At 35.2% G+C, this 26,960-nt stretch overlaps 1 protein-coding gene across 1 annotated transcript in view; it reads left to right on the forward strand.

Annotated features, from left to right (window-relative positions):
* Positions 1 to 26,253, forward strand: part of LOC106478686 (solute carrier family 26 member 10-like) — a 56,577-nt gene extending 30,324 nt beyond the window's left edge. Inside the window, exons 8-19 of the mRNA XM_022382342.1 lie at positions 528 to 661; positions 856 to 866; positions 1,220 to 1,333; positions 2,763 to 2,840; positions 3,285 to 3,380; positions 6,837 to 6,943; positions 7,300 to 7,372; positions 9,107 to 9,219; positions 13,371 to 13,491; positions 15,348 to 15,402; positions 15,709 to 15,836; positions 24,030 to 26,253. Coding sequence (XP_022238050.1) covers positions 528 to 661; positions 856 to 866; positions 1,220 to 1,333; positions 2,763 to 2,840; positions 3,285 to 3,380; positions 6,837 to 6,943; positions 7,300 to 7,372; positions 9,107 to 9,219; positions 13,371 to 13,491; positions 15,348 to 15,402; positions 15,709 to 15,836; positions 24,030 to 24,062 — 1,063 coding nt within the window. The 3' untranslated portion in view covers positions 24,063 to 26,253. The remainder of the gene's footprint in view (positions 1 to 527; positions 662 to 855; positions 867 to 1,219; positions 1,334 to 2,762; positions 2,841 to 3,284; positions 3,381 to 6,836; positions 6,944 to 7,299; positions 7,373 to 9,106; positions 9,220 to 13,370; positions 13,492 to 15,347; positions 15,403 to 15,708; positions 15,837 to 24,029) is intronic.
* Positions 26,254 to 26,960: the final 707 nt, after the last annotated feature.

Raw genomic sequence — 26,960 nt, forward strand, 5'->3', positions numbered from 1 at the left:
GCACAAAGCTACACAATGGGCTATGTGTGCTCTGGCCAACACAGGTATCGAACCCCGGATTGTAGCATTGTAAGTCCGCAGACATACCACTGTGCCACTGGGGGGCTATATCCATCGAAATTGTTTTCATTTTATTATTTCTGTTATAAACATTTCTTGGATCGCTTTCTAAAAATTAGTAAAAATGAACTTTTTTCGATGTCAAAACTCATCGTAATGAGGCAACTGCCTGTGACTATATTCTTCACGTAATCACGTGACAAAGGAGTTGTTCTCATAACAGTTTTAAATGGATCGTCCTCATTATTGTAAAAACAAAAAACAATATTCTGAAGAACAATGAAGATCAGGTTAAGAAAGTAAAAAAATAATAATAATAACCTTGAATTCTCATCAAAATTATAACATATCCTTTATGTTGCTAAATTCATCAACAGCTAAAAGTAAAATACGATTTGATAATCCTTGCCGTACTTTATACTTGTTTCCATAACAAAATTATTAATTATTTAATTTTCCATTTTCAGACTTCCTCCACCGACCCTTCCACCTGCGCGCCTCCTCCCGGAAGTGGCCGGAGATAGCGTCGCCATTGCTCTTGTTGGTTTTGCAGCTTCTCTTTCCCTTGCTGCTATGTATGCGAAACGCCATAATATTTTTGGTTAAGCCTAGCTAGACCACTTCTGTTATTTGTAGTGAATGTAGATCCTGTTGTTGATTTGTCTAGCAAACTCTGACAAAGTTGACTAATCAAGTGTGTGATTAAACTTTCCAACAAACCTGATTAGCATCTATTTTATAGGGCTTATTCATCAGGAAAACATTCCAATTCTCTTGTTGTTATTCTCATTATAGTCGGAGCTCAAGCAACCAAATTAGATTAATGTGAATCTGCATAACGTTGGGTTATTTCAATTTTATTATCGTTTTTCTAAACATCTTTTTTATGTGCTAATAACATAAACACATTCAAGATACTCTAGCGTGACCATGCTTTAAATCAGACCTTTCTACTCTATTTTAATAGTTATTTATTTGTAAAATTAAAACATTATAACGAATAGATATTTCTTATTAAGCTTCAACCATTAAAACCGAAATCATAAAATTACGATGTCTACGTTAACTGTGTTATTTATTTATTTATTCAACCATTATGTATTTCATTAATTATTTTTCTTTCTTTTTTTTTTAACTGAGAGATTTCATTGTTCGCTAGGAACTGCTGGCAATCGGAGCAGGAAATATTCTTGGTGGTTTCTTTTTATGTATCCCTTCCGCTGGTGCACTAGCCCGTAGTGCAGTGATGGACAGTATTGGTGCAAGGACTCAGGTAAAGTAAACAGACGATTTTATTTTAATCAAACACGGGTTAGTACTTTCTCCACTAGAAGGCGCTAGTCACTGACACGTATATTATATTGTTCCGCCAGAGGGCGCTAACCACTTCCATGGTGAGTATCTGATAGGCTTTTATTAATTTATTTATTTATTAAAGTTCATACAGACTACTATTTTAGAGAAGAAAAATGTAAATCGGTAGTGAATCACTAAAAGAAGGCTTAATTTGTCTCGTGTTCCACAACCTGTTTGAATACTCAATCACTTCGTCCCTGTTGTGCTAAAGTTATGTATGTGTTATCTATCTGATAACCATGCTGAAGGTTAACATAAGCCAGGAAGAAAACACTATATATTACTTATACATAATAATGTACAATCATTACGGAGTCTTTCATCCCTCTTGTTATATTTTATAATGTCATTCGTTATTATTCAGCGTCCCCAGTGGCACAGTGGGAAGTCTGTAGGCTTTTAACGCTAAAACCCGGGTTTCGATACCCATGGTGGACAGAGCACAGATAGCCCATTGTACAGCTTTCTTCTTAATAATAAATAAATATTACTCAGGTTTATTTTATAAATGTTATTACAAAACTATTTTTTAAATTGAAAAAAAAATGTTTATTTTTAGAGCAAAGCCACATTGGGCTATCTCCTGTGTCTACCGCGAGGAATCGATCTCTGGATTTTAGCGTTGCAAGTCCGTAGACTTACCACTGTCCCACCCGTGGCCAGGAAAAACTGAACGTTAAGAAATTATAGTCACAACGAATTTGTTGATTCCCAGTACCGGCCTCTATTTTAGTTTTGTACATTGCTCACAAAAAGAACATACCTGTAAATATTAGTTTTGTACATGGCTGACAAAAAGAACATACCTGTAAATATTAGTTTTGTACATGGCTCACAAAAAGAACATACCTGTAAATATTAGTTTTGCACATGGCTGACAAAAAGAACATACTTGTAAATATTAGTTTTGTATATGGCTGACAAAAAGAACATACCTGTAAATATTAGTTTTGTACATGACTGACCAAATGAACATACCTGTAAATATTAGTTTTGTACACTTTTCAAGTCCATTGAAAATTAACTGTAAACATTTTTTGGCTTATGACACGTGAGAAAACATTGGAGATGCTTTTTCATTTTGTGGGCGTGAGGGAGAGCTCTGAATTCTATTTGTATTCGTAATCTCATGTAATTTTATTTACTTAAACAAATCCTAAGTATTGAATATGATAGAGAAAAAAGTATATATTGACCCTACGTCAAAAAGACATTATCAGATGAAAAGTTAAAAAGGCCTTGATGGATTACGATGGACAGATTTGTTGTTGCTTGAATTTTTCACGCTGTTTTTCTGAAATTACTTAGATGAGAAAACAATCACTTACTTTTTATTTTGTTTACAGCTGAACGGTTTGGTATCCTGTGTTGTTTTATTGATTGTTCTGCTGGTTTTGGCCCCTCTTCTACAGACTTTACCAACAGTAAGTATATATATGTATATTTAGCTTTCTTTGTCCTGTTATATAAAGTGGTTCTAACGAGTCTGGGGTATTTATAAATGTGTCTTGGAAGATGGATGAATGCTTTATTGTATAGCACTGAAACCTTGGAATTGGAACAAATATGAAATATCTACCAACATTTAACTAAAACCTCTATTATAAGAACAATATTCTTATTTCAAAATTACAATATCGGCAACTTTTACAGTCGACATGTTCTAATGTTAATTACTATAATGTTGTAATCATTAAATTTGATATTTAATCCACTAGATGGCGCTTCTCTCAGAACTTTTACAGTTGGCAAGTCCTAATTTTAATGGCTACAACACTGTAATCATAAATTTGATATGTTCTCTACTAGAAGACGCTGCTATCCGACATGAGAAGTATTTATAAATTAAACTTTTTTTTTCATTACAGTGTGTGTTAGCTGCCATCACCATAATTGCACTAAAGGATCTTCTGAAGCAGGTCACAGAGCTTAAACGTCTGGGACGCGTCTCAAAAGTTGATGCTGTAAGTTTACTTTCTCATCTCTAGAGCCTTGTTTAACAGTTGCGAGAGTTACTGTATTACATTCAGTATCGTTAGACTGAGAAGAAGATGTTTCTTCTTATTAAGTTTGTGTTTGGAAGATAACTTTTTAAGTAAACTTGTTGAAAAAATCTCGTTTACAAGAGGAATCTCGTTGCGTGGAAACTAGTAGAAATTCCTATGTATCTAAGTGTCATAATTACATTTCTAAACTTTAAATGTATGCAAGTACTTTTGCCTCTGAACTAAATTTAAAAAAGTATTCGAATTCACACTATAAACGTTTGATTACTGTTATAACAAGGCGACCTGAAACCAGTAGTGTAACAGAATTGGACTATGTGTTTAAAATGTTTAAATCAGTTTTGATTACAAATATAGGGAAGATCTATCGGGAACTACTTTTTAATATATGTAATAATGTAAGTATATGGGTGTGTTTGGCTAAGGATTCTTCTATAGTAGGGTCTGTGACCTGTTGGCGATAAATTCGACAATAAACGAACAGCACGCACTCCACTTGTTATTAAAATAATACAATGTATATATATTAGGAACATGTTAAACGTATGTACATAAATTCTTTACACTGTGGAAATCATATTTGTATCTTAAACACTATGCAGTTCTCTTCTTGTTGTCAAAAGTCCACTTAGACATATTCAGTTGACAACCCGAACTATTTTTCGATATTTTTATCGCAATAGTATCCGTATATAATTCACTTACGCTGTCGCGTGTGTTACTGCAGTTGTATCCTGAACTTCCAATAATCGTCTGCTCTTCGTTCTTCTTTTCGTCAAAGTCCACACAGGCAGGTTGAATTAGCTTAGAACACCCTTTGATAAGACAAATTATTCTCCTTATCTCTTCCAATCTGTTATTCTCACTCTAACTTATCAACCGTTAGGCCATTCACTCCCACAATGGTTACCTTTACGTTTTCTAACTTTTCTCTGACCAAACTTCTCTTTCACGCGATGTTTACTTTTACTCTGATTCCGCTCGTCTGGTCGCAGTTATTTATACGTCTGTCACTTAGGCCTTCTAAAAATCTCCATAGCCTTGACATCAATGAATTGGAAACACAATGCTCGATAGACTTGACATCAATGAATTACAAACACAAAATTAATCAACTAATAATACTACCTTTTATATCTGACAAGCTCATATAGGTCAAACAAGGAATACATCATTCATTGTTGCAGCTATTGTAATTACGTCAAGTGATTGTACGTAGACAGATGTATAGATTGTTTTTATACTTTATATTTATAGTGAGTTAGCTAAAATCTTAAGAGATTTTGAGGATCTCGGGGAAGATTTGAGGCAAACAATTCAAACTATTTCAATTCTTTATTTTAAAATTTTATTGAAGCAAATACATGCACACGGAATCATGGAAGCTCTTGATCATAACTTTGTACTTAAGCTTTCATCTCAATAAAAAGCAACATTATTCCCCAAATAGAAAAAATAAAATATTAATTTCATTAGATATAATTTTAAGTATGTAATTTTAAAAAAAATTCTGGAAAAGTAAAATCTTACCCTACACCTTATTTGTTTCTGGAGAAAAAGCAATCGCAAAGTTTGTAATTCAACCTTATTATCTATCTCTAGGAAGAATCCTTGCAAAAATTGCCTAAATCGACATTTCTTTGCCGAGCACAGTTCTTCAGGTCCCAAACTATTTTTTTTTCATTTGCACCTATATAAACAATAAAAAATAAGGCTTCCTTAATCTCTGCTATTACAGTGTCAAATTTGTCCTAAATAGCCCTATATAAACAATAAAAATTGTGTCTTCCTTAATTTCTTACATGGCAGTGTCAAATCTGTCCTAAACTGTCCTATATAAACAATAAATATTGAGTCTCTGGTATTACAGTGTCATATCTTTCCTAAACGGTACTAACATATTTGTACTTGGTAAGTAAATTTTAATCCTAGCTTTCATTCAGCTGCCCCCCCCCCAGTGTCTCAGCGATAAGTTTGAGAGCTTATAACTCTAAAAATCAGGTCTCAATACCTACAGTTGGCAGAGAACAGATAGTCCATTATGTAGCTTTGTGCTTAACAACAAACAAGCAAATTAATCAGCTCTTTGCCACAAATTTCGGTTTCCAGGTCGGGAATTATTTCGTAGGTATCCTTATAAAATTTCTATAGTTTTTTTTTGTTCCTCTAAAACCCCCACTAAAGCCTTAACAAAACGCCAATATACTCTGGGTTTAATATGATCATTATTTTTGTTAAGCTCGTATTGCAAGTGTTTTCCGAAATAGCTAGCTGAATGAGGACTTTGGTTTATTACTAACATTTTTTTTTTTCTCAACTAGTATTATAGAACTTGTATGCGAATTCGATGTTTACAATTACTCATTGGTGAAATATGATAAATTTTTGTGATCTGATCTTAGAATTGTCATGGCATACAGAGTTTTCTTTCTGTAACTAGAGTCTTGTTTTGTGTGTGTATGTGTGAATATATGAACTACTCAACGACGGTATTGGAAATCCTGAACTGTTGATCGAATGAGAAATTTATTGAGAAATATCTGTTGTTTATTTTTTTCAAACAAGTAGAAACAACATGTTTGGAGTGTTGGACTGTTTAGGCCTTCTCTATGCCTGAAAACTGTTTGATATCTGAAATCTCCGAAGATCAGCTTGGCCGTTTAACGTCGCACAGTATACATTTTGACTAGACACATTTTATATTTATTATCTTTACATTTATAAGTAATGACCCAATAAATTTCTGCCTTATGTTCTTAGAAAAAGCTGCCATCTAGTTATCCTGACAGGAAACGTAAGACTTTGATCGGAATTGGTTTCCTCTCTATATGATAAAATAAATAGTTGGCCCGGCAAGGCCAGGTGGTTAGGGCGCTCGACTCGCAGTTTGTGGGTCGCGGGTTCGAATCCCCGTCTCACCGAACATGCTCGCTCTTTCAGCCGTGGAGGCATTATAATGTGACGGTCAATCCCACTATTCGTTGGTAAAAGAGTTGGCGGTGGGTGGTGATGACTAGCTGCCTTCCCTCTAGTCTTACACTGCTAAATTAGGGACGGCTAGCGCAGATAGCCCTCGTGTAGCTTTGCGCGAAATTCCAAAAACAAACAAACAAACATAAAATGAATGTTTTTGAGGCACTGTTAGAAACAAAATACTAATCGTACAAATAATAATGAGTGGAGTGCCTTTTATTTTTATTTTTTAATTGGAACAAATAAATTTGTTTTTACAACAACAAAAAAAAACAATTAACGTGTCAAAGTCATTTGAATTTTTTGTTGTTATTGTATCAAACAAAACTAGAAATGAAATCCATGTCGTTACAGAACGATAGAAATTTTCTGATCTCATTTTCAATATAGTTTTTATAGTAGGCTATAGTAATTATGTAAACCTTCCTTCTATTTTTACAGTGTATTTGGTTCGTAACCTTTGCCTCCGTTGTTTTGCTTGACGTTACTTACGGACTGATCATCGGGGTTATTGTGTCCTTATTTAGCGTGGTGTGGAGAATGCAAAGGTAAACTCAACACTGTTAAACTTTAAAACAATTTCGTGGTTAAACAGAACAGTAAAGGCGGTTAAAATGACATGCGATTTATACATAGTTTTTCACTTAATATTTTGCTCATGTTGTTTGGTAAAATAAGACTTAATATTCATTCGGTTATATTTATTTTAAGCATTGTTATGAAATGCCTCTTCAGAAATGCTTATTATTAAAAATTATAATCATTATATCTTAAGCTGGTGGAGTTGAATTCCCTCCTTATTTTGAAAATTTACAACATAAAAGTCATCATTATTTACATAATTGTTAATATTTACTCAGTAGTATATTTAAATGTTATAAGCTTTATTTTTGTTTCCTTGCAGCCACCGTGGAACTACTCTACAAGAATTTGGTAGCTCTGGTGTTTATATTCCTGGTCCGAAAGTAAAATACTTGGTAAGTCTACACTGAAAGTAAAATATTTGGTAAACCTAAACCAAAAGTAAAATAATTGGTAAGTCTAAACAGAAAGTAACATACTTGGTAAGTCCCAACCAAAAGTAAAATACTGGCAAGTTTAAACTGAAAGTAAAATACATTATTAAGTCTAACCTCGCTGTATAGGAAAAGAACGCTCAGGAATGTTGATAAAACCTCTTTAAAATAGAACATGGGTTGCAAACCTATGGCAAACGTGTCTAGAGTCGCTCACGAGGATACTTCCTCTTTCATAATAAGACAAAAGTACTTCCAGTGTCCAAATACTTTGAATGAGGTGGCCTCTGTTACTAAATCAATAAACAGCAAAAATCACAATAAGATCAAAACCCATCACTGAATATGGTCGCCCTTTTATTTGGTTAATGCTTCTAGTTTAGAATACTTGTAGAAATACCCGCCCTCCGGGCAGGTATAACTGCTAGTTCCTGCGGAAGGTTATTAGGCCTGCGACTTTTTTTGGAATTGTCTGACAGTTCTACAACAATGTACTCGTACTTGACATTCAATAATGGACATCATCCATGAGAAAAAGGATTTTATTGAAAATATAGTTTAAAAATGAGCTATCATCACAGCATTACATTACAGAGTAGATTTTATTGAAGTATTTCTTTGTAGACGCAGTTATCAATGAAAGTTCCTTGCTTTTCTGGTGCAACACTTATGAGATTTTCAGTAAAGAAAAACATAACTTTTTAAGTTTATTTTTTGGTTGTTTTATATTTGAAACTTACTCCTTATTCTGTAATTTTTATTGATTAAATCTGAAACATCATTTTTGTGGAAGTTTCAATTGTTATGTTTGTTGCTCAGCTATAAAAATACTGCCTAGTTATGAAAATATTACCCAGTTATGATTGGTGATGATCGGTGAGGTAGTTCCGAGATCCGAGTTTTGGACGTATACATCTCAAGCTTCATTATAATAAGATTATGTAAACTAATCGTATTTAGCGTGCCACCTAGTGACTGAAAGTGGCAGCGTTTTCAACGAAGCAAAATAAAACACTCACACAACAATAACGTTTGTAGCGCTATCTTTTGTAGCTATTTACAAACATTCTGGATATATTTCAAGAAAATAAAACAATTATTGTAATTTAGTGCTTGCTAAATTTATTTATTATTAAAATATTAGAAAAAAATATTGTATTGTCAATACTTCTTAAACAACGCAACATTTTGCAATTCTGTGTTTATTTGGGAAGACATTTGAAATGCATGAGCAATTAATAAATTAAAATAGAAAATATAGAACAGGACATAACATCAAACTTCAAAAGTATACATTTCTCTCAGTCATGTGAATATGTTACGAAATGTAAAATTTTTCTCCTTGCAAAGATTGCTAATGAAACTGCTTTAGACACAGCTAACAATAGATTTTTAAATCTAAATAGTTTTGCACGTAAAACCGAGTTGTACAATTTTAGGATAACCAAATTTTTTATTAATAGTGAATAATGTATAGTGAAAATGATATGTAAGCTTAAGTCCTTTGTATTGGGGGAGGGGAAACGAAATGCGTGAACAAAAAAAAATATATGGTCGAGGAAGAGTAACATAAAATCTACTTGAATTTAAAAAAGAAACTGTTAAGTAAAGTATCGGATATGTTGATTTGGAAATTTAATATAATATTATTGAGTTAAGTCGTTAACAATACAACGTTTTAATGTGAATTTTTAGACTCCAGTCGATGAGAAGACAGGATGCGTTACGGTCTTTCATTTCGGAGTTCCTCTCTGCTTTGCAACAGCTAGTCGATTCCAAGGCGAAATAACCCGTATCATCCGACAGAGGTAGGGCTGAAAGGCTTTCATTTAGTACGAGCAAAAGTACCCGTCCCCAGTGACGGAAAAGTTTAAATTAATCTGTCAATTTAAATTATTTCATGGACTTTCAAAAGGTTAATTGTGTTACACTCTAGGTTTCACCCAGATCCAAAGTTCTGAGCTACGTATATCGCCCACCGCGGAAAGTAATTGATGAACATTTCAGTCATGCTAAGAGCTGCTCAACAATAACATACAGTAAATCTACATGTTTATTCTTTAAGTTACGTCACATTTTGAACTGTGAATGGTTAATTCCTGTGCGATTAATTCCTAACAATTTAGTGTAGAATATCCTGCTTGCTAAATAAAATTTGGCATCAACGTTATTCATGCTTGTTGTCCTGTCATTTCAAAAGTAAATGTTGAGCTTTACTTGCGTGCGCAGCTTTTCAAACGCAGTGCGGGAAGTGACTGCCATAAAGGGGACAGACGAATGTTCTAACAGACACCACGGTTCGCCATATATATATATATATATATAAGATACAGATCATGGTTGTATTTTGAAGATGAGATAAAAGATACTTTGTACAACTTCTCTAACGTTTCCCGATTTGGTAGTTAGATATGTGAGATGATGCATTTGGCCTGATGAGCCCTGGTATTGAGCAAAAGGCCTCGTCGGCACTGGATATGGCAGATATAATGTGGTTGACCTATTACTATACAATCTTCTTTACTTTCACTCAGAAGTTCTAATTAATAAACTAAACAAATGGTTCTCAAAATGTGGTATCTGGCCCACTGGTGGTCCGCAAGGGTCTTCCAGGTGGTTCGCGGATTGGTCCAAATTGCAAGTCACTGACGCGCAACGTCACGGCCGAGAGCATAAGAGAGAATAGAACAGGTGGGGTTGGACCGGTGGGTAGTATTAGGGGTCTTTTGCCCCGCTGAAATGGTTCGAGGACGAAAAAGTTTGAAAACAACTAATCTAAACAGATCTAATAAGTCTTTTTCACGATGCACGATAACTCAGTCATTCATTGGTAGAAATTAAACAGGTTCTTATTGTTAAAATACATAAGTACACTAAACCTCCAATATTTGTTATGTAATTCTAAGAACTTATGAGTGAAAGCAAAGAAGAATATGTTATAAAATCTCAACCACATATCTTTCTTTGATAGATTGTTTAGGCTACCATTGGTTGAATCTACAGGAAATCTCTCCTCCAATCAGAAACAGGGTAAACCAACCAATAATAACACGCTCTCCACAATCCACCAGAATACTATAAAGACCGACAACACCTTATATATATTCTTCTTCTTATATTTCATTTTTTCGCCCACTTGGCCCAATTAGAACGATGACCATTCTTTGAACTTTTAATCTTTAACCTCGTGCAGGGTGAAGGAGGATTGCTAATCTTTGAACATCCTTGGAGATTAATGGTTTTTCACTAAACTATTAATTAACTTTGCAACAAAATAACTGCCATAGACACACTGACCTGAAGACGAAAGGCGGAAGACTTTCGAAACGTCATCCTCTAAACTTGTGTTTCTACAACAGGCAGTTGCCGTCCATTCTACAAAGTTTCATCACATACCTTTCGTTCAAGCTAAAAGGTCTTATCAGTACTAGTTGTGTTGTTGTTAATTAAAAGTTTTACCCAAAATGAGATGTAAGCCAAAACGTTAATAAAATAAACAAGTTTTCTGAAGCTCAATATCTTTTTACCTCTAGAATGGTGTGTACGAAACTTTGCTTATATTAGCTCATACATTTTCACAATAGAAAGTATGGGGAAAGTTAGACAGTTTACTTGTCGATCTGTGGTGCCACCTGGTAGTTAAGATCGATGTCTTTCGCAAGGTGTTTGTTTATAATATAACGAGCGTATAGCCCGTCAAAAATGACTGGTCAAGTACTACCACCCCACTCCATATTATACCCTAACCTCACATTTCATAGTTAACTGAAATAAATAAATTTTGCGAAATCAAGCTTGACCAACAAAGAAGCAGAAAATTGCAGTTGAGGCAGTCAAACGTCGGTAAGTTCCTTTGTGAGCCAATCAAAACTAAGATCATTCATGAAATGAATTCGTGGAATATCCATAGAATAATTATTGGTAAAAATCAGTCAGATTAACAACTAATATATAGAAAAGCCAGTGCGTTTTCGTAACACTATGTTCCAACAATGTCTTTTATGTCATGTTGCTTAGTAACAAAAGTATAACCCAATATTGTTGTTAGTCTGTGTACTGAAAGAATAAATGAAATTTATAGATAACAAAACTGGAAACATATTTGTTGATTTCTTAATCTAGGGTCTCCTTAATTAAAGAGCTTTGTTTTTTTTATTAAAAACGTTGGAGATATAACAGAAAATAGCTTAATTCAGAAAAGATTTAAGTTTGAAATGAAATCGATATTTTTACATTCATGATAAATTTTATGCATCTGGCTCTAGGCTAAGTGATCCCACACTACGTCTTTACTTTAGGCTTATTATACCAACACTCACTACACTTATAAAGCTTCACGGCACCCCTCCCTCTTAAATAAAACATCATAAAATTTTACCCGTGCAAGCATAAATAATAGTGTATGTATCTGCTATATAGCGAGCCCCCCAGTGGTACAGCGGTATGTCTGCAGACTTACAACGCTAGAATCCGGGTTTCGATACCCGTGGTGGGCAGAGCACAGATAGCCCTTATGTAGCTTTGTGCTTAATTACAAACAAACAAACTGCTATATAGCGATAGTTTTTTTTCCAGCAAATTATTAAATTACTTTATTATTAAATTTTATTTTGAATCAAGTTTAGTGCCATAATTTATTAGTTCACTGTAATTTTTTAGAATAAACTCGTTCACTGTGCTAGGAAATCTTCTATTTTGAGAACATAATTATTTGCCGGCAGTAAAATGCACCGGTAGTCATTTATTACAGCAGTGAAATGTCGCGGCAGTCATATGACCGGCAGTAAAATGTCGTGATACCGATTGTTTGTAATTAAGCACAAGGCTACACATTGGGCTATCTGTGATCTGCCCACCACGGGTATCGAAACATGGATTCTAGCGTTGTAAGGCCGCAGACATACCGCTGTGCCACTGGGGGACGTGATACCGATCAAACGTTATTATGCTATTTATAGAATTTTCCATTAAAGTGCCTTCTAGTACTGTTATTATCAATGGAAATTGACTGGTCTGTGTGCGTTCCAATAGAAAAAAAAGTATACTTATAAGATCAGAAATGATCTATTTATATTCGAGCTTTAATTTAATTAAGGAAAACCTTAAATCTGTTTTTTTTTAAAGCGCCACAAACAATGATCCATTGTCTGTAATTTAGATACAAATATTTGTTATCGATTTTTTGTTTATTTCTTGACTTTCACTTCGAATGAGTTAAAATTATATTAAAGTGGAAGAATTTGAAACTAACTTACGCCTGGAGGTTCTTGACACTGATCTCGTTCTGGAATCAATGGTGTAATATAGTTGGGATTAAATCAACTTTGGCCTGAATCCATGCTAGACACTCGTCAAGTCTGTAATGAACTAGCAATTTTTTGGATCAAAACAGCCGCATCGTTTACACTTAAACTCGGATATTTTAGTGCTCACTGTTGTATTTATTTATAATAGGTAGTACAAAAAGTAGACTTAAGTATGGCACATTTATTGAAAGTTAATTTACCTTATCGTTGCCCTGGTGTGATCCAGTGGTTAGAGTGCTCGACCCGCAACCTGCGAATCACGAGATCGAAACCTTTTAATCCGTGAGGGCGTCATAATGTCAGTCTATCCCACTCTTCGTTGGTAAAGAGTACAAGAGTTGGCAGTGGGTGGTGTTGATTAGCTGCGTTTCCTCTATTCAATCGCTTCAAAACTGGAGGCGGCTAATGCTGATATCCCTCGAGTAGTTCTGCACGAAAGTCAATAAACAAACAAGAGACCACGCTGTTTTAAACCGTAGATTAATTAAGCAGCAGATCACTTAAAGAAATGAATCTTAGTTAAACAAAATTCCGTATATATGTGTGTGTGTAATTTCTATTGTTTTAATTACAAGTTATTGTTCTCGAGGAAGAAAATATGAATTCTTTGCGTAGTAAGTAGAATTATCACAAAGGTTGCTTTAAATTATTAGGCTTTCACCCGATGCAACAAAACCAAATGTCAACGACCCTACGAACTATGACCTGTACATTGTCCTGGATTGTTCTACTATCTGTTATATTGACGATACAGGCCTCACAGCCATGAGAGAGGTTAGTAAATGGGCTTTTGTTATTCTCTTATTCTGGGATCAATGGCTAAAACATAAACTATTAAGTTTAATGTGGGTGGGTGTGTTATGAATGTGGTAAGATTTTTTATGTTACTAGTTAATAATTTCTGGTGATAAAAATGGTGGTTCAGATATAGAATGAAAATGAAATTACTTGCTTCGTTTTTCATTAACAGTTTCTATTCTATATAGTTTGAAACACACATTTATCGACAGCTTTTTACTGTATTGGAGATGCTTCCTTATGGCTCAATGTATACTTAAAGGCTTATAACGCTAAAATTTAGGGTTTGGTCCCATTGTGCAGCTTTACGTTTAAAATAAACAAACAAACTGAACTGGGGTAATATTTGAAATAACTGTTGCTCGAGACGAGTTTATGAAAACTAAAATAAACGTTGGTGGTTTCGTTACATTTTGTTATAATAAATCTTACAGCTCTTCGTTTAATTTCTATATGGAGCTAAAATGCCCTCATTAATGTAAAGCTATAAAATGCCCTATTTATCGACATCGTGCATCGAAGAGCCGTCTGTGGAGAGAACTTTGATTAACTTGTTTTGTACGAATAGGTAAAGCAAGACGGCTGTCAAAAGTTCATCAATGTTAAATTCATATCATGGAACTCATTAAAATTACTTTGTGTTAAGTAAACAGGTGAGATCGGCTTTACCCTTTCAAGTCTGCTCTCTTTCTGGCCACTCTACCAGCTAAATGTTACTGTTGTAACAAACACTCCTTCTGGCCTCTCTACCAGCTAATTGTTATTCTTGTAACAAATATTCCTTCTGGCCTCTCTACCAGCTAATTGTTATTCTTGTAACAAATATTCCTTCTGGCCTCTCTAACAGCTAATTGTTATTCTTGTAACAAACATTCCTTCTGGCCTCTCTACCAGCTAATTGTTATTCTTGTAACAAACACTCCTTCTGGCCTCTCTAACAGCTAAATGTTATTGTTGTAACAAACATTTTTAAACTTCAGCTAGGTACATTGAAATGACACGCCAATTATATAACGAAATTTCCTAATGTTATGACTATATATATATTTTCGATAAACATTCATACCCTTTTTTTAACTTATTCACACACTTCTATACTAAAACGTTTGCGAAACCAAAAAACTAACTTTCACGGGTGAAGTATACATGAACACCTTCATTAAACATCATTTTGGACAACTGAAAACTAAAATTTAATATTCTGCAAAAACACAACACCTCAGAAAAAGTATGTACGAGAAGATGTCCCCCGATGGGCCAGTGGGAAGTTTACAGACTTGTAACGTTAAAATACGGGGTTCGATTCCACGAGGTGGACACAGCAGGATAGCGCACTGTGGCTTTCCTTTAAAAGAATCAAACAAAGCATGAGAAGGGCACAAAGTTATGATTTGTTTTATCAATATTCTGAGTTTGGAGGTTGAATAACATTGGTTTAAAGTATAAAATAAAATACAAATAAATAAGGAAACAGTATTCTCTTAAACATCTTCTAGATCAGCGGTTCTTAACCCAAAGGTCACGACCCAAAATTGAGTCTTCAGGATGTGTGAAAGGGGTCGCGAATAGATTTTGAAAATAGTTTGTTTGAAGTTAAGCACAAAGCTGCACAATGGGCTATCTGTGCTCTGCCCACCACGGGTATTGAAACCCGGTTTCTAACGTTGCAAGTCCGCAGACATACCACTGTGCCACTGATGGGGGGGGGGCTTTAAAAATAGATAAGGGGGCGAAGACCCACTATTTCGTAAAATGTATAGGTAATTTTGTCAGAGAAGTATTATTATATCTTAAGTTGCTTAGTAAACGTTTTATAATTTCACTATTTATAGGTTATTAACAAATCCAGAAAGGAGGGCGTTTGCTTGTACTTAGCCTCGCTACCAAGTAAGTTTGATGTGTATCTTTCGCCTGATTAGTTTTTATTATCTCTCACCTTGCACTGTTGATGAGAGTTCAGTGACTTACTTTCTGCCCACAATGTTGCATTAAGACAAATGATAAAAAGTCGTATGAGCTTTTTTTTCAAACTGTTTATAAACGTGAAAGTAAATGAAAGAGTAGATATATTTTCAATTTAATAAATGCGGAAAAAACAAAACTTGTCACTACTTTAGGGTTCTGTTAGTAACAAGACTTTGTTGTTCTACTAGTTGGTCGTCTTAAATACAATTTCTCCTATCCATCATTTAGTTGCCGTCAATGATATCCTGGAGATCTCGGGAGTTTTTGATCTTATAGGAAAAGAAAACGTTTTTCTCACAGTTCACGACGCGGTATTGAATGCTACCACCCGTGACCTAAAGCGTGACGTTAGCTTCGTAAGTAGACTCTCGAGTTACTATAGTCGTGAAGAATGCAGACATTTATTTCTGTTATCCTTTCGTTAGTTTCGTTGTTAACTCTTAAATAAAACTGAGTATATATATAAAAAAGAAACATTAACGAGTTTACTCATTATGGTTTATAATTCAGAAGATACAATAAATAATCAACTCATCTACAATATTTGAAACATGTAAAAGGTAGAAAATTGTAACTTTTGTACACATTTTGCTTTATTTTGAATTTCGTGCAAAGCTACACGAGGGCTATCTCCGCTAGCTGTACCTAATTTAGCAGTGGAAGACTAGAGGGAAGGCAGCTAGTCATCATCACACACCGCCAATTCTTGGACTACTCTTGGGATTGACCATCACATTATAACGCCCCCACGGCTGAAAGGGCGAGATGTTTGGTGGGACAGGGATTAGAACCCGCGACCCTCAGATTGCGAGTTAAACGCCCTAACCGCGAAGCCTTCTGCAACTGATGAGAATCTGTGATAAACAGCTGAAAACTGGGCAATCATTTCAACAAAGACATTTTTCTTGCTTTACCAGTTGCTCTCTTTCTGATCATATTTGAAATCAGAAATCTGAAAATAATCGACAGTGAAAGACATATATATATATTCGTTTACAAGTGCATTAGCATCAAATTTTTTAGAAACTTATAATCTACTCCTATTTCTCACTATCCCAGTAACAGTAACAAATGCTGAACGGTCATTTTCAAAACTGAAACTTATTAAAAACTACCTATGTAGTACTTGGGACAAAACAGAACTTGTAGATTGGGAATAGTACCAATTGAAAACTAGCAAACCGAGAAAGTAAACCTAGAGTAGATGATTGGCCAGTTGGCAGAACGAAGGTGTCTAAATTATAATTCAAATAAATCAGTATAAAACTTTCTTATATTATACGTAGTTGTATACTATATCATACGTTGTTGACATTATATGAATTAATTATTCAATACTTGACTTGGGAAGTTTGATTTGTATAAATATACAAGTGTTACATCATCAAAGTTTGGGAAAGAAGAGCATTCACTATTAAGTTTCGTACCGGAGTCCACTGCTCCAGACAGGTGTACTGTGAGACTTATATATAAACTAAAAATACATGTTCCACGAAACGAGAATACTATAATTGCTTGGACAACTTTAAACAACCGCTTAAAGCTGGGTTTGGAGCCCGGAGGAATCAAAACTAGATTGACTTAGGAAGAAAGAAGTCATCAACCATTTGTCACTGCCAACCTTAAAATCTAAAAGTCCATTATGTGACATAACACCACGTGCAACGCTCGCTGGTGTTGTCGACAAACAGTATTTGTGCTCCTGTTACAATAACACATTGCAATAACAATTTGGAGACGGCTTGACTGGGTAATGAAAAGGTTTATTGTAAATGTACGACGTTTCGACAATGTTATGTCATCCTCAGGTACATTTACAATAGTTTTTTCATTATCCAGTCAAGCCGTCTCTAAACTTTTTTCTAAAAAGTGGGTTTCTTGTCATCAAGTTCACATTGCAATAACGTTGGTTTGTTCCCTCCTGTGACCAAAGTAATAATCAGTCAAGCAAATCCAGAGTAAAGGCTATCCTGATAACTACAATGAACGCCGCCATTGACACGTATGTTATCTTAGCTGCCTGTTGGTCTTTGGGAACCAGACACAATGATCCCCTGCAGCTTGGGTGTCGTCATGCAGATTCCTTGAACGTAGGACACCAGGATATGAAGGAAGCTGTAATTAGTGATATAATAAGCCGCCATTCTAACTTCCCTCCTGACCTTGAAGGCATAACACAACCCCCAGTCAAACTCTTCTTACTCCCCACAGTGAATGTGTAAATTAAATTCCACTTTAGGACCACACTTAAACCTGTGCTGTACATTGTTGCTTATTAGCTTGTGGGTGTTAAATTTTGCAACCTGTTACTCGCTGATCATGTCAACCAGCGACAAAGATCAGTACTGTAGCTGCACTAATGTTTCGCCACAACCTTTAGTCAAAATATAAGTGGCTAACTTGTGAAGCACAGGCTCAACCACTACAATATCTGTTGTATCCCAGCCGATCAGAAGAGTTCTGCTACTGGATGAAATGTCTCATTGCACTGTATATAGTAGATATAGTATGGTTAACATGTTACTTTCACTCAGAAGTTCTTAATACTAATTCACCCAGTATAAGAGTTTATATTGTAAGGCACAGTAAAAGTTAGTAAAAATATAAAAAATTCGTGATAGTTGCATATTGTGTTTCAGTCTTACTTTGAACCTGACTTGGTAGATAATATGATTCCTGGCTGAGATAGTGCGTGTGACATAGGTCTTCTTGATATGGCTGTACGTGTAACTCTACAATCTCCAAGTCTGTCCCTCAGAACTAGATTTGGTTGGTTTATTTTCTGTCTTGCTAAAGGATATAGTCGGATCAGACGTCTTCAGTTGGTGTTCAGCTCTGATCTTTCCAAGGGTGATACGTTTAGATGACAGAATTGTCAAGCTGCCATCGACTAGTGTACAAACAGTAAATTCCCGAAGTGCTTGCTGCATCATGGAAAAAAAACAGTGTCTAATAGCTAGCCTTTCTTATTGATCTGCCCTCTTTTCCACCAGACCAACATCAAAATATAAACATGCTGATCTTCACTTACCTGATCTGCTTAGATCCCTGGTCACGGCACCAGATTTATATCTGGCTTACTCATCAGTATTATTAAGCAGATAAATCACAACCACAGTAACTGGAGAACGCTAGCTGGCAGTGAATCACTGAAGTAAGGATTGACTTGTGTTGGAGATGAATTTACAGATGTAAAAACGAAATAAAACATGGTTAAGTTGTGCAATACGAGGAGGAGAACAAAAGCTGTACACACCAACACAGTTGAACTTGAAATAATACTTTTATTCGACTATCTATTCTGTACCGGTTAACTCAGCAATAGATGAACAGGGCTTTACTATACAAAGATGAATTGCGTGACAACCAGAACTGTTTCAGATACAACGATCCAAACATGCACACGATCATTCAGAGAACAGAGAAATGATGCTTCTCTAACTTTAGCCAATCAAACACAAGACTGCAAAGACTTTGTATTCTCCAGGAAAAGTTGGGCTAGTAACACGTGAAGATCATCTTTGGTTAATTTCCACTCAAACAATATCATAAAAACACAAACATAATGCAAGGGTGGTGTTTTCTGGAGAAATAATGCAATATCAATGTACAGAATTGCAGTGGTCAAGACGACTAAAGTTTGGAAATATTACATGAATTTTGAGTATTATACAAGGCAAGCAATTCTGATAGCCATGGTCACTGCTTAGTGACACGTTAACGAATCACAGTTTGATGTTGATGTAATACATGATGTAACATTAGAACCTCTTCACACCCTTTCTAAATTCTTCCCACAGCATCAAAAAATATCTCAGCATAAAACCTGCTGCACTCACTACAAATGTGTCTTAAAACTATCAGAAGTGTGTTCTATACTCGTCACACCTGTATCTTAAAACTGTAAGAAGTGTGTTCTACTATACTCGTCACAACTGTACCTTAAAGCTACCAGAAGTGTGTTCTACTATACTTGCCACAATTGTATCGTAATACCACCAGAAGTGTGTTCTACTATACTCGTCACAACTGTACTTAAAGCTACCAGAAGTGTGTTCTACTATACTTGTCACAACTGTATCGTAATACCACCAAAAGTGTGTTCTACTATACTCGTCACAACTGTACCTTAAAGCTACCAGAAGTGTGTTCTACTATACTCGTCACAACTGTACCTTAAAGCTACCAGAAGTGTGTTCTACTATACTTGTCACAACTGTATCGTAATACCACCAAAAGTGTGTTCTACTATACTTGTCACAACTGTATCTTAAAACTGTAAGAAGTGTGTTCTACTATACTCATCACAACTGCACCTTAAAACTGTAAGAAGTGTGTTCTACTATACTCTTCACAACTGTACTTTAAACCTACCAGAAGTGTGTTCTACTATACTCGTCACAACTGTACCTTAAAACTACCAGAAGTGTGTTCCTAAAAAGAAGTGAACAGACAGTGATATATGTATATATATACCTCAAAAGCCACAGACATCGAAAGCCTTTCCACATCTGCAAATATTACAATACATCTGGAAATAAACATTTGTAAAGAGCAAATAGTCTCAGCTGTTCTATAAAAAGTAGGTAATATCGCTGAATTTGCAATATTTATTTGAAAATGATTAAAGACATTTATTAAGCTTTATCTGGACATTTTGCAGGAAGACACATCGAAACACGATGCCTTACTCAGCGTGGCACAACATCTTCGTAAAATTGGAAGTTTTTGTATAAACTGAATCTTATGCGCACGTGAGCTAAACAGCCAGGCAAAATAAACCTAGGATTTAACTGTAGACGTCCCCATTTTTAAACTACTGACCAAAGAGAAGGATGCCAGCTATTACACAAGCCCCCCTCCCCCAACCCCTTAAGGGCTTTGTGCGGCTCTTCGAACTAAATAACATGATTGACTTTCACTTTTATAATGCTTCCACAGGCGAAAGTGCATAGCATGTTCAGCGGTATTACGTCTCGAACCTTGGTTTATTCAATACGCAGCCTGAAATGCAACCACTAGGTCACGTCCGGATACAACAATTGTATAAAACCTGTCATGTGTTTATAACATTGTTACATAAATTTTCTATAAGAACTTTTTTGTGTTGATTCACGTTTTCCTTTATTAAATAAACTCCAAACTAACATGGCGGCATCTGTTGTTATAACTAAGCAACTATGCAGACTTATTAAGGTTGGTTATGAAAAATTGATTTTCTAAGATTAATGCGTGTTCAGTATAAACCAAATTTCAAGCGGCATTCTAGCATCTTATCATATAGTACTGGTCTGGTACCATATCATATAGTACTGGTCTGGTACCATATCATATAGTACTAGTCTGGTATTTTATCATATGATAGTAGTCTGGTACCTTATAGTGCTATTCTGATACCATATCATATAGTGCTAGTCTGATACCATATCATATAGTGCTAGTCTGATACCATATCATATAGTACTGGTCTGATACCTTATCATACAGTACTAGTCTGATACCTTATCATATTGTGCTAGTCTGGTGCCTTATCATATAGTGCTAGTCTGGTACATTATCATATAGTACTAATCTGGTACCTTATAGTGCTACTCTGATACCATATCATATAGTACTAGTCTGGTACCTTATCATATAGTGCTAGTCTGGTACCTTATCATATAGTACCAGTCTAGTACCTTATCATATAGTACCAGTCTGTAATATTATCATAAAGCACTAGTCTGATACCTTATCATATTGTGCTAGTCTGGTGCCTTATCATATAATACTAGTCTGGTACATTATCATATAGTGCTAGTTTGGTACCTTATTGTATAATACTAGTCTGGTACCTTATCATATAGTACTAGTCTGGTACCTTATCATATAGTACTAGTCTGGTACCTTATCGTATAGTGCTAGTCTGGTACATTATCATATAGTACTAGTCTGGCACATTATCATATAGTACTAGTCTGGTACCTTATCGTATAGTACTAGTCTGATACCTTATCGTATAGTACTAGTCTGGTACCTTATCGTATAGTGCTGGTCTGGTACCTTATCGTATAGTGCTAGTCTGGTACCTTATCGTATAGTACTAGTCTGGTACCTTATCGTATAGTACTAGTCTGATACCTTATCGTATAGTACTAGTCTGGTACCTTATCGTATAGTGCTGGTCTGGTACCTTATCGTATAGTGCTAGTCTGGTACCTTATCGTATAGTACTAGTCTGGTATCTTATCATATAATACTAGTCTGGTACCTTATCATATTGGTCCAGTCTGGTACCTTATCATATAATACTAGTCTGGCACATTATCATATAGTACTAGTCTGGTACCTTACCATATAGTACTAGTCTGGTACCTTATCGTATAGTGCTGGTCTGGTACCTTATTGTATAGTGCTAGTCTGGTACCTTATCGTATAGTACTAGTCTGGTATCTTATCATATAATACTAGTCTGGTACCTTATCGTATAGTACTAGTCTGGTACCTTATCATATAGTACCAGTCTAGTACCTTATCATATAGTACCAGTCTGTAATATTATCATAAAGCACTAGTCTGATACCTTATCATATTGTGCTAGTCTGGTGCCTTATCATATAATACTAGTCTGGTACATTATCATATAGTACTAGTTTGGTACCTTATCGTATAATACTAGTCTGGTACCTTATCATATAGTACTAGTCTGGTACCTTATCGTATAGTGCTAGTCTGGTACCTTACCGTATAGTGCTAGTCTGGTACCTTATCGTATAGTGCTAGTCTGGTACCTTATCATATAGTACTAGTCTGGTATCTTATCATATAATACTAGTCTGGTACCTCATCATATAGTACTAGTCTGGTACCTTATCGTATAGTGCTAGTCTGGTACATTATCATATAGGACTAGTCCGGTACCTTATCATATTGGTCCAGTCTGGTACCTTATCATATAGTACTAGTCATATAGTGGCAGTATGGAACCTCATCACATTAAGTATAAGTTTCGGATTTTTCTGCCCATTACTTTTAAACATCGTTCCCTGAATGCGTGAATATTGTTACGTCTCCGTTCGTTCGTTAATTAATTTTCCGTAAATTCGTTCCAACGAAACTTTAGCGACACAAATCCTTTCTTAAATAAACTGGTTTATTCTTTCCGAATACAACTTTACCGATACACTTAATTTCAACGGTCGCTCTATAATCAAACGCTATAACTCACGTCTCACGTGGCCAACAATATTTTGTCCGCATACATTCAATTACTCATTATTCCGTCACGTTGTGACCGTCTTATATATACCAGACTACCCCCAATCTAGTAGTCTCCCGATAATTCACGAAGGTTCGAGAAGGACGTGGCGTGATACTAGTCGCGTGACCTCGCTGACGCAACAATATGTTACTTCATCCACATCCTATTCGCCCTCATAACAGTCAAAGCCTTCAAGTTTCGAGGTAAAATTCAAAAGAAGTAAACAATTCTTGTATCATTGGGTATTGATTAGAAACGGAAACTATGAATGCTGCACAAATAATGAGGCTTTCAATCAATAACACAGGCTATGGCAACAAGAGGTTTGGTAAATGACCCAAACATATTCTGTTATATTTGTGGTAAATTTGCTGTAAAGAAACAAAGGCAAAACATTACAGAACTCGTCAAAAAAGCGTTGACACAAAGAAACTCCTATTACTTTCACTTCACATATCTGGGCTTGAGGAAGCAGTTTGTAAAGGCCTTAAAAAACGCGACTGTTTCAAGTATGTATGTGGGCAATTCCCAGCTCTTTCATAAGCGAAACTTAAAGAAGGGGTTTTTGTTAGGCCTCAGATGAGGAAATTGACTTCGGATAAACAGTTCGAAAGAACAATGAGGAAAGTTGAAAACGAAGCGTATATTGTCTTTAAAGACGTTATTGACAAATTTTTAGGAAACAACAACGACGCAATTACGAAAATATTGTCAATATCATGCTCGATAAATTCAAAGAGTTGGGTTGTAATATGAGCTTGAAAGTTCATTTCTTACACTCACATTTTGACTATTTACCTGAAAATCTCGGTGACGTCAGCGAAGAACAAGGGGAGGGTTTCATCAAGACATCAGGGAAATGGAGAGAAGGTATCAAGGAAGGTGGAACATCAGCATGACGGCTGATTACTGCTGGTCATTGAAACCAGATGCAATACTTAAAAGAAAGACCACAACACGGAGTTTTGAGACTAAGAGACGTAGATTTGACAAAAAATCAGGATGCATATTTATTTGACTTCAATGTTCTTCCCTTTTCTTCAATTTGTTTGTATTTTTGTTAACAAACATAATAATAAAAATGTTCATTATGGTAAATGAAATAATAATTTGATCTGAGTAAGAGTTTTTCTTCTTCCCGATTTATAAAAAAACTTTATGTGATGGATAAAAAATGAATATTATTTTCGAAATATGCGTAGCTGAATTATGGAAAATTCGTTATTAAAACCAAAACAACTTTTATGAAGTTTAAATTCGCAGGCTTGTGTAATTTCTCTAATTTCTGTATTGCTTTATTTCTCCTCAGGGTAGCGTTCGGGATGAGAGTATTCATCTGTAACCTCGTTTTGGATGTAAGTATTCAACTGCAGCCTCGTTTTGGGTGTGAGTGTTCAACTGTAGCCGCTGGGTGTTAGTTCGTTTAACGAAGTCGTACTTCCCCACCAGGGCTTCTTGTTTTTGTTTCCATTAGGGTTCTTAAGTTGCTTTCCATTGTAACCATTACAGTAGAATTATTTTACAGTTTTATTTAAGGATGAAGGCTATATTTTTGTCGTTTATCCAGAAATATTATCCATAAACAAATTTTCCCTATAATGTGGTATGCATTTTTCTTGGATTTTACCTACAGAATTATATATATATAATGAATTATTCACCTAAATAGACATATGAACATATATATATATATATATAAGCTGTACAATGCAGCATGTGTAATCGGTTGACTGAATTATTCGAGTTGCATGTTTATCCAGAATAAAAACTGTTTTAGAGCAGCGTTTCCTTTCAATAAATATTCTTTCTTGCACTCCTCCCTTGTTTTTTTTTAGATGGGTGAAAGAGTGAGATAAGTGATGAGATGTAACACAGGGATACACATTAAAATACTATATGTGTTGTAGTAATTCTTATTACTTTCATTAATAAAAATATATTAAAACGTTTAATTTTAAATTGTTAGACTATTAACTTTGTCTAATTGCTCGCTCCTCCCCTAAGAGATCAATTGCGCCCCCTGGGAAAGTGCGCCCCACACCTTGGGAAACGCTGTTTTAGAGAACAACAGTTTTGTTGATAAATTATTGTCTCATTTTAGTTAAGCATTTTTATAAGATTTATGGTAGTTTTAAAATTGAATAAACGCGGGAAAAATAATTCAAACAAATATATAACTTAAGAGACAAAAGTAGATGATTTGAATTATGGAATGCTTCAAGTTTAACATTTGTATTATGTATAGTAATAATACTAAAACTTCTTTCATAGTTTTCATTGGTTAATGGATCCCGTTGCCACTGAAGTCATAAATATGATCTGAATCTGAAACAAAATGTTTTTTAGGTTTGTTATTAAGCATAAACTACATAATGGTTTATCTGTGCTGTGCCCACCACGAGTATCGAAACCCGGTTTATAACGTTTTAACCTTGTAGACTTACCAGTGGGGAAGGGACAGCTTTTAGGAGTGGGTGGAGCAGCTAAAGTCATAAGGTGATCTGTTTTGTTTGCGATTTGTTTGTTGTTAAGCCTAAAGCTACACAAAGGGATATTTGTGCTTTGCCCACCACGGCTATCGAAACCCGGTTTATAACGTTTTAACCTTGTAGACTTACCAGTGGGTGGAGCAGCTAAAGTCATAAGGTGATCTGTTTTGTTTGCGATTTGTTTGTTGTTAAGCCTAAAGCTACACAAAGGGATATTTGTGCTTTGCCCACCACGAGTATCGAAACCCGGTTTATAACTTTGTTAGTCCGCAGACATACTGGGGTGCTAGGTGATCTGATGGGCAAAGATTAAGCATCCATGTTACAAAATCATCACATAGTGTGGGCTGAGATCTCACTTTAGCTTGGAGTTTTTATTCTTATGTATTTTATTAATAGAAAAAGCCTCCCATTGGCACAGCGGTATGTCTGCGGACTTACAACGCTAGAAATCGGGTTTCCATACCCGTATTGGGCAGAGCACAGATAGTCCAATGTGTGGTTTCGTGCTTAATTACAAATAAACAAAGTATTTTTTTATATCACATGGTTAACCTCTTTATTCTGTCTTGACTGTTTAAGTCCACGAAAAACGATTTGATCAGATCTGGTTTTATACTCTGCCAACTGTTAGAACCATATGATTTTGTATAATTTAATTTTTTCCGTGCTTCTGTGAAAAGTATAACTTATTTTTACTGATATCTGACGTAGTCTTTAATCAGTCTAATGGATTTCAAATAAGATTTTTTGTTGTTGTTGCTGTTAACGAGATGTACAGGTATAACTGTTTACTGTGGATATGTACACTGTGCTATGCAATAATTCTAAAGACATTGGTTTTGTTGTTTTTTAATCTTTGTGATGATTGTGTTGAAAAATCGAGGATTTTTCTTTGTCTGTGTAATTGTCGATACTTCAGTTCATTAAGGTTGATTGTTGTTAAAACAAAGCTATACAAAGGGATATCTATGTTTTGCCTACCGCGGATATCGAACCCGATTTATAGCGCTATAAGCCCACGGGGTTACTGCTGAGCCACCTGGTGAGGAGGCATCACGAGCTTGTAGGGACTGTGAAAAGTACACACTTCCTACTTATAATGTTTACTCATAACACGACGTTTCCGGTGGATTCCAAACAAAAGTTGTTATCGAGATGCCATCCGGAGGCTCAGCGGCAAGTCTGGAGGCTTATAACGCTAACAATTGGGTTTCGATACTCGTGGTGGGGAGAGTACAAATAACCCACTGTGTAGTTTTGCATTTAACAACAAGCAAACAGAAGTTACTGAGATTCATAGGTGTCGCTATATAAAGGGAATGGTTACACTGTACTAGAAGATGCCTCAAAATGTTGGTTTTGTTATTTTTGTCTCTAACCAGGAAAGTCTTAATTTAAAAAAAAAAAGAAGGAGGCGGAATAAAAGTTTCACACAACACAATAAAATTGTTTATTGCTGACTTAACGTCGTCGTATGTTTTCTTAAAAGACCCTATTTATACTCTACTTTATTAATTTATAGAACAATGTACAGAAATACGATTCTTGTAATGTTTTGTTCAATAAAGATTGAGTAATTTATTTGCGGATGGTGTCTGTCTTAAATCATCAAAACGTTTGTGTGCATAATTATTATATATACACCTGGAAAAAAGTTAAGCACCCCCAAATATTTTTCAGGATTGCTTATTGAAAATAAGGTCTAATTTTCATGATGTTGAGCAATGTTCATAATTTCAAACATAATT

Source organism: Limulus polyphemus, unplaced genomic scaffold (assembly GCF_000517525.1).
Source record: "Limulus polyphemus unplaced genomic scaffold, Limulus_polyphemus-2.1.2 Scaffold241, whole genome shotgun sequence".
In the NCBI taxonomy this organism is placed as follows: domain Eukaryota; kingdom Metazoa; phylum Arthropoda; class Merostomata; order Xiphosura; family Limulidae; genus Limulus; species Limulus polyphemus.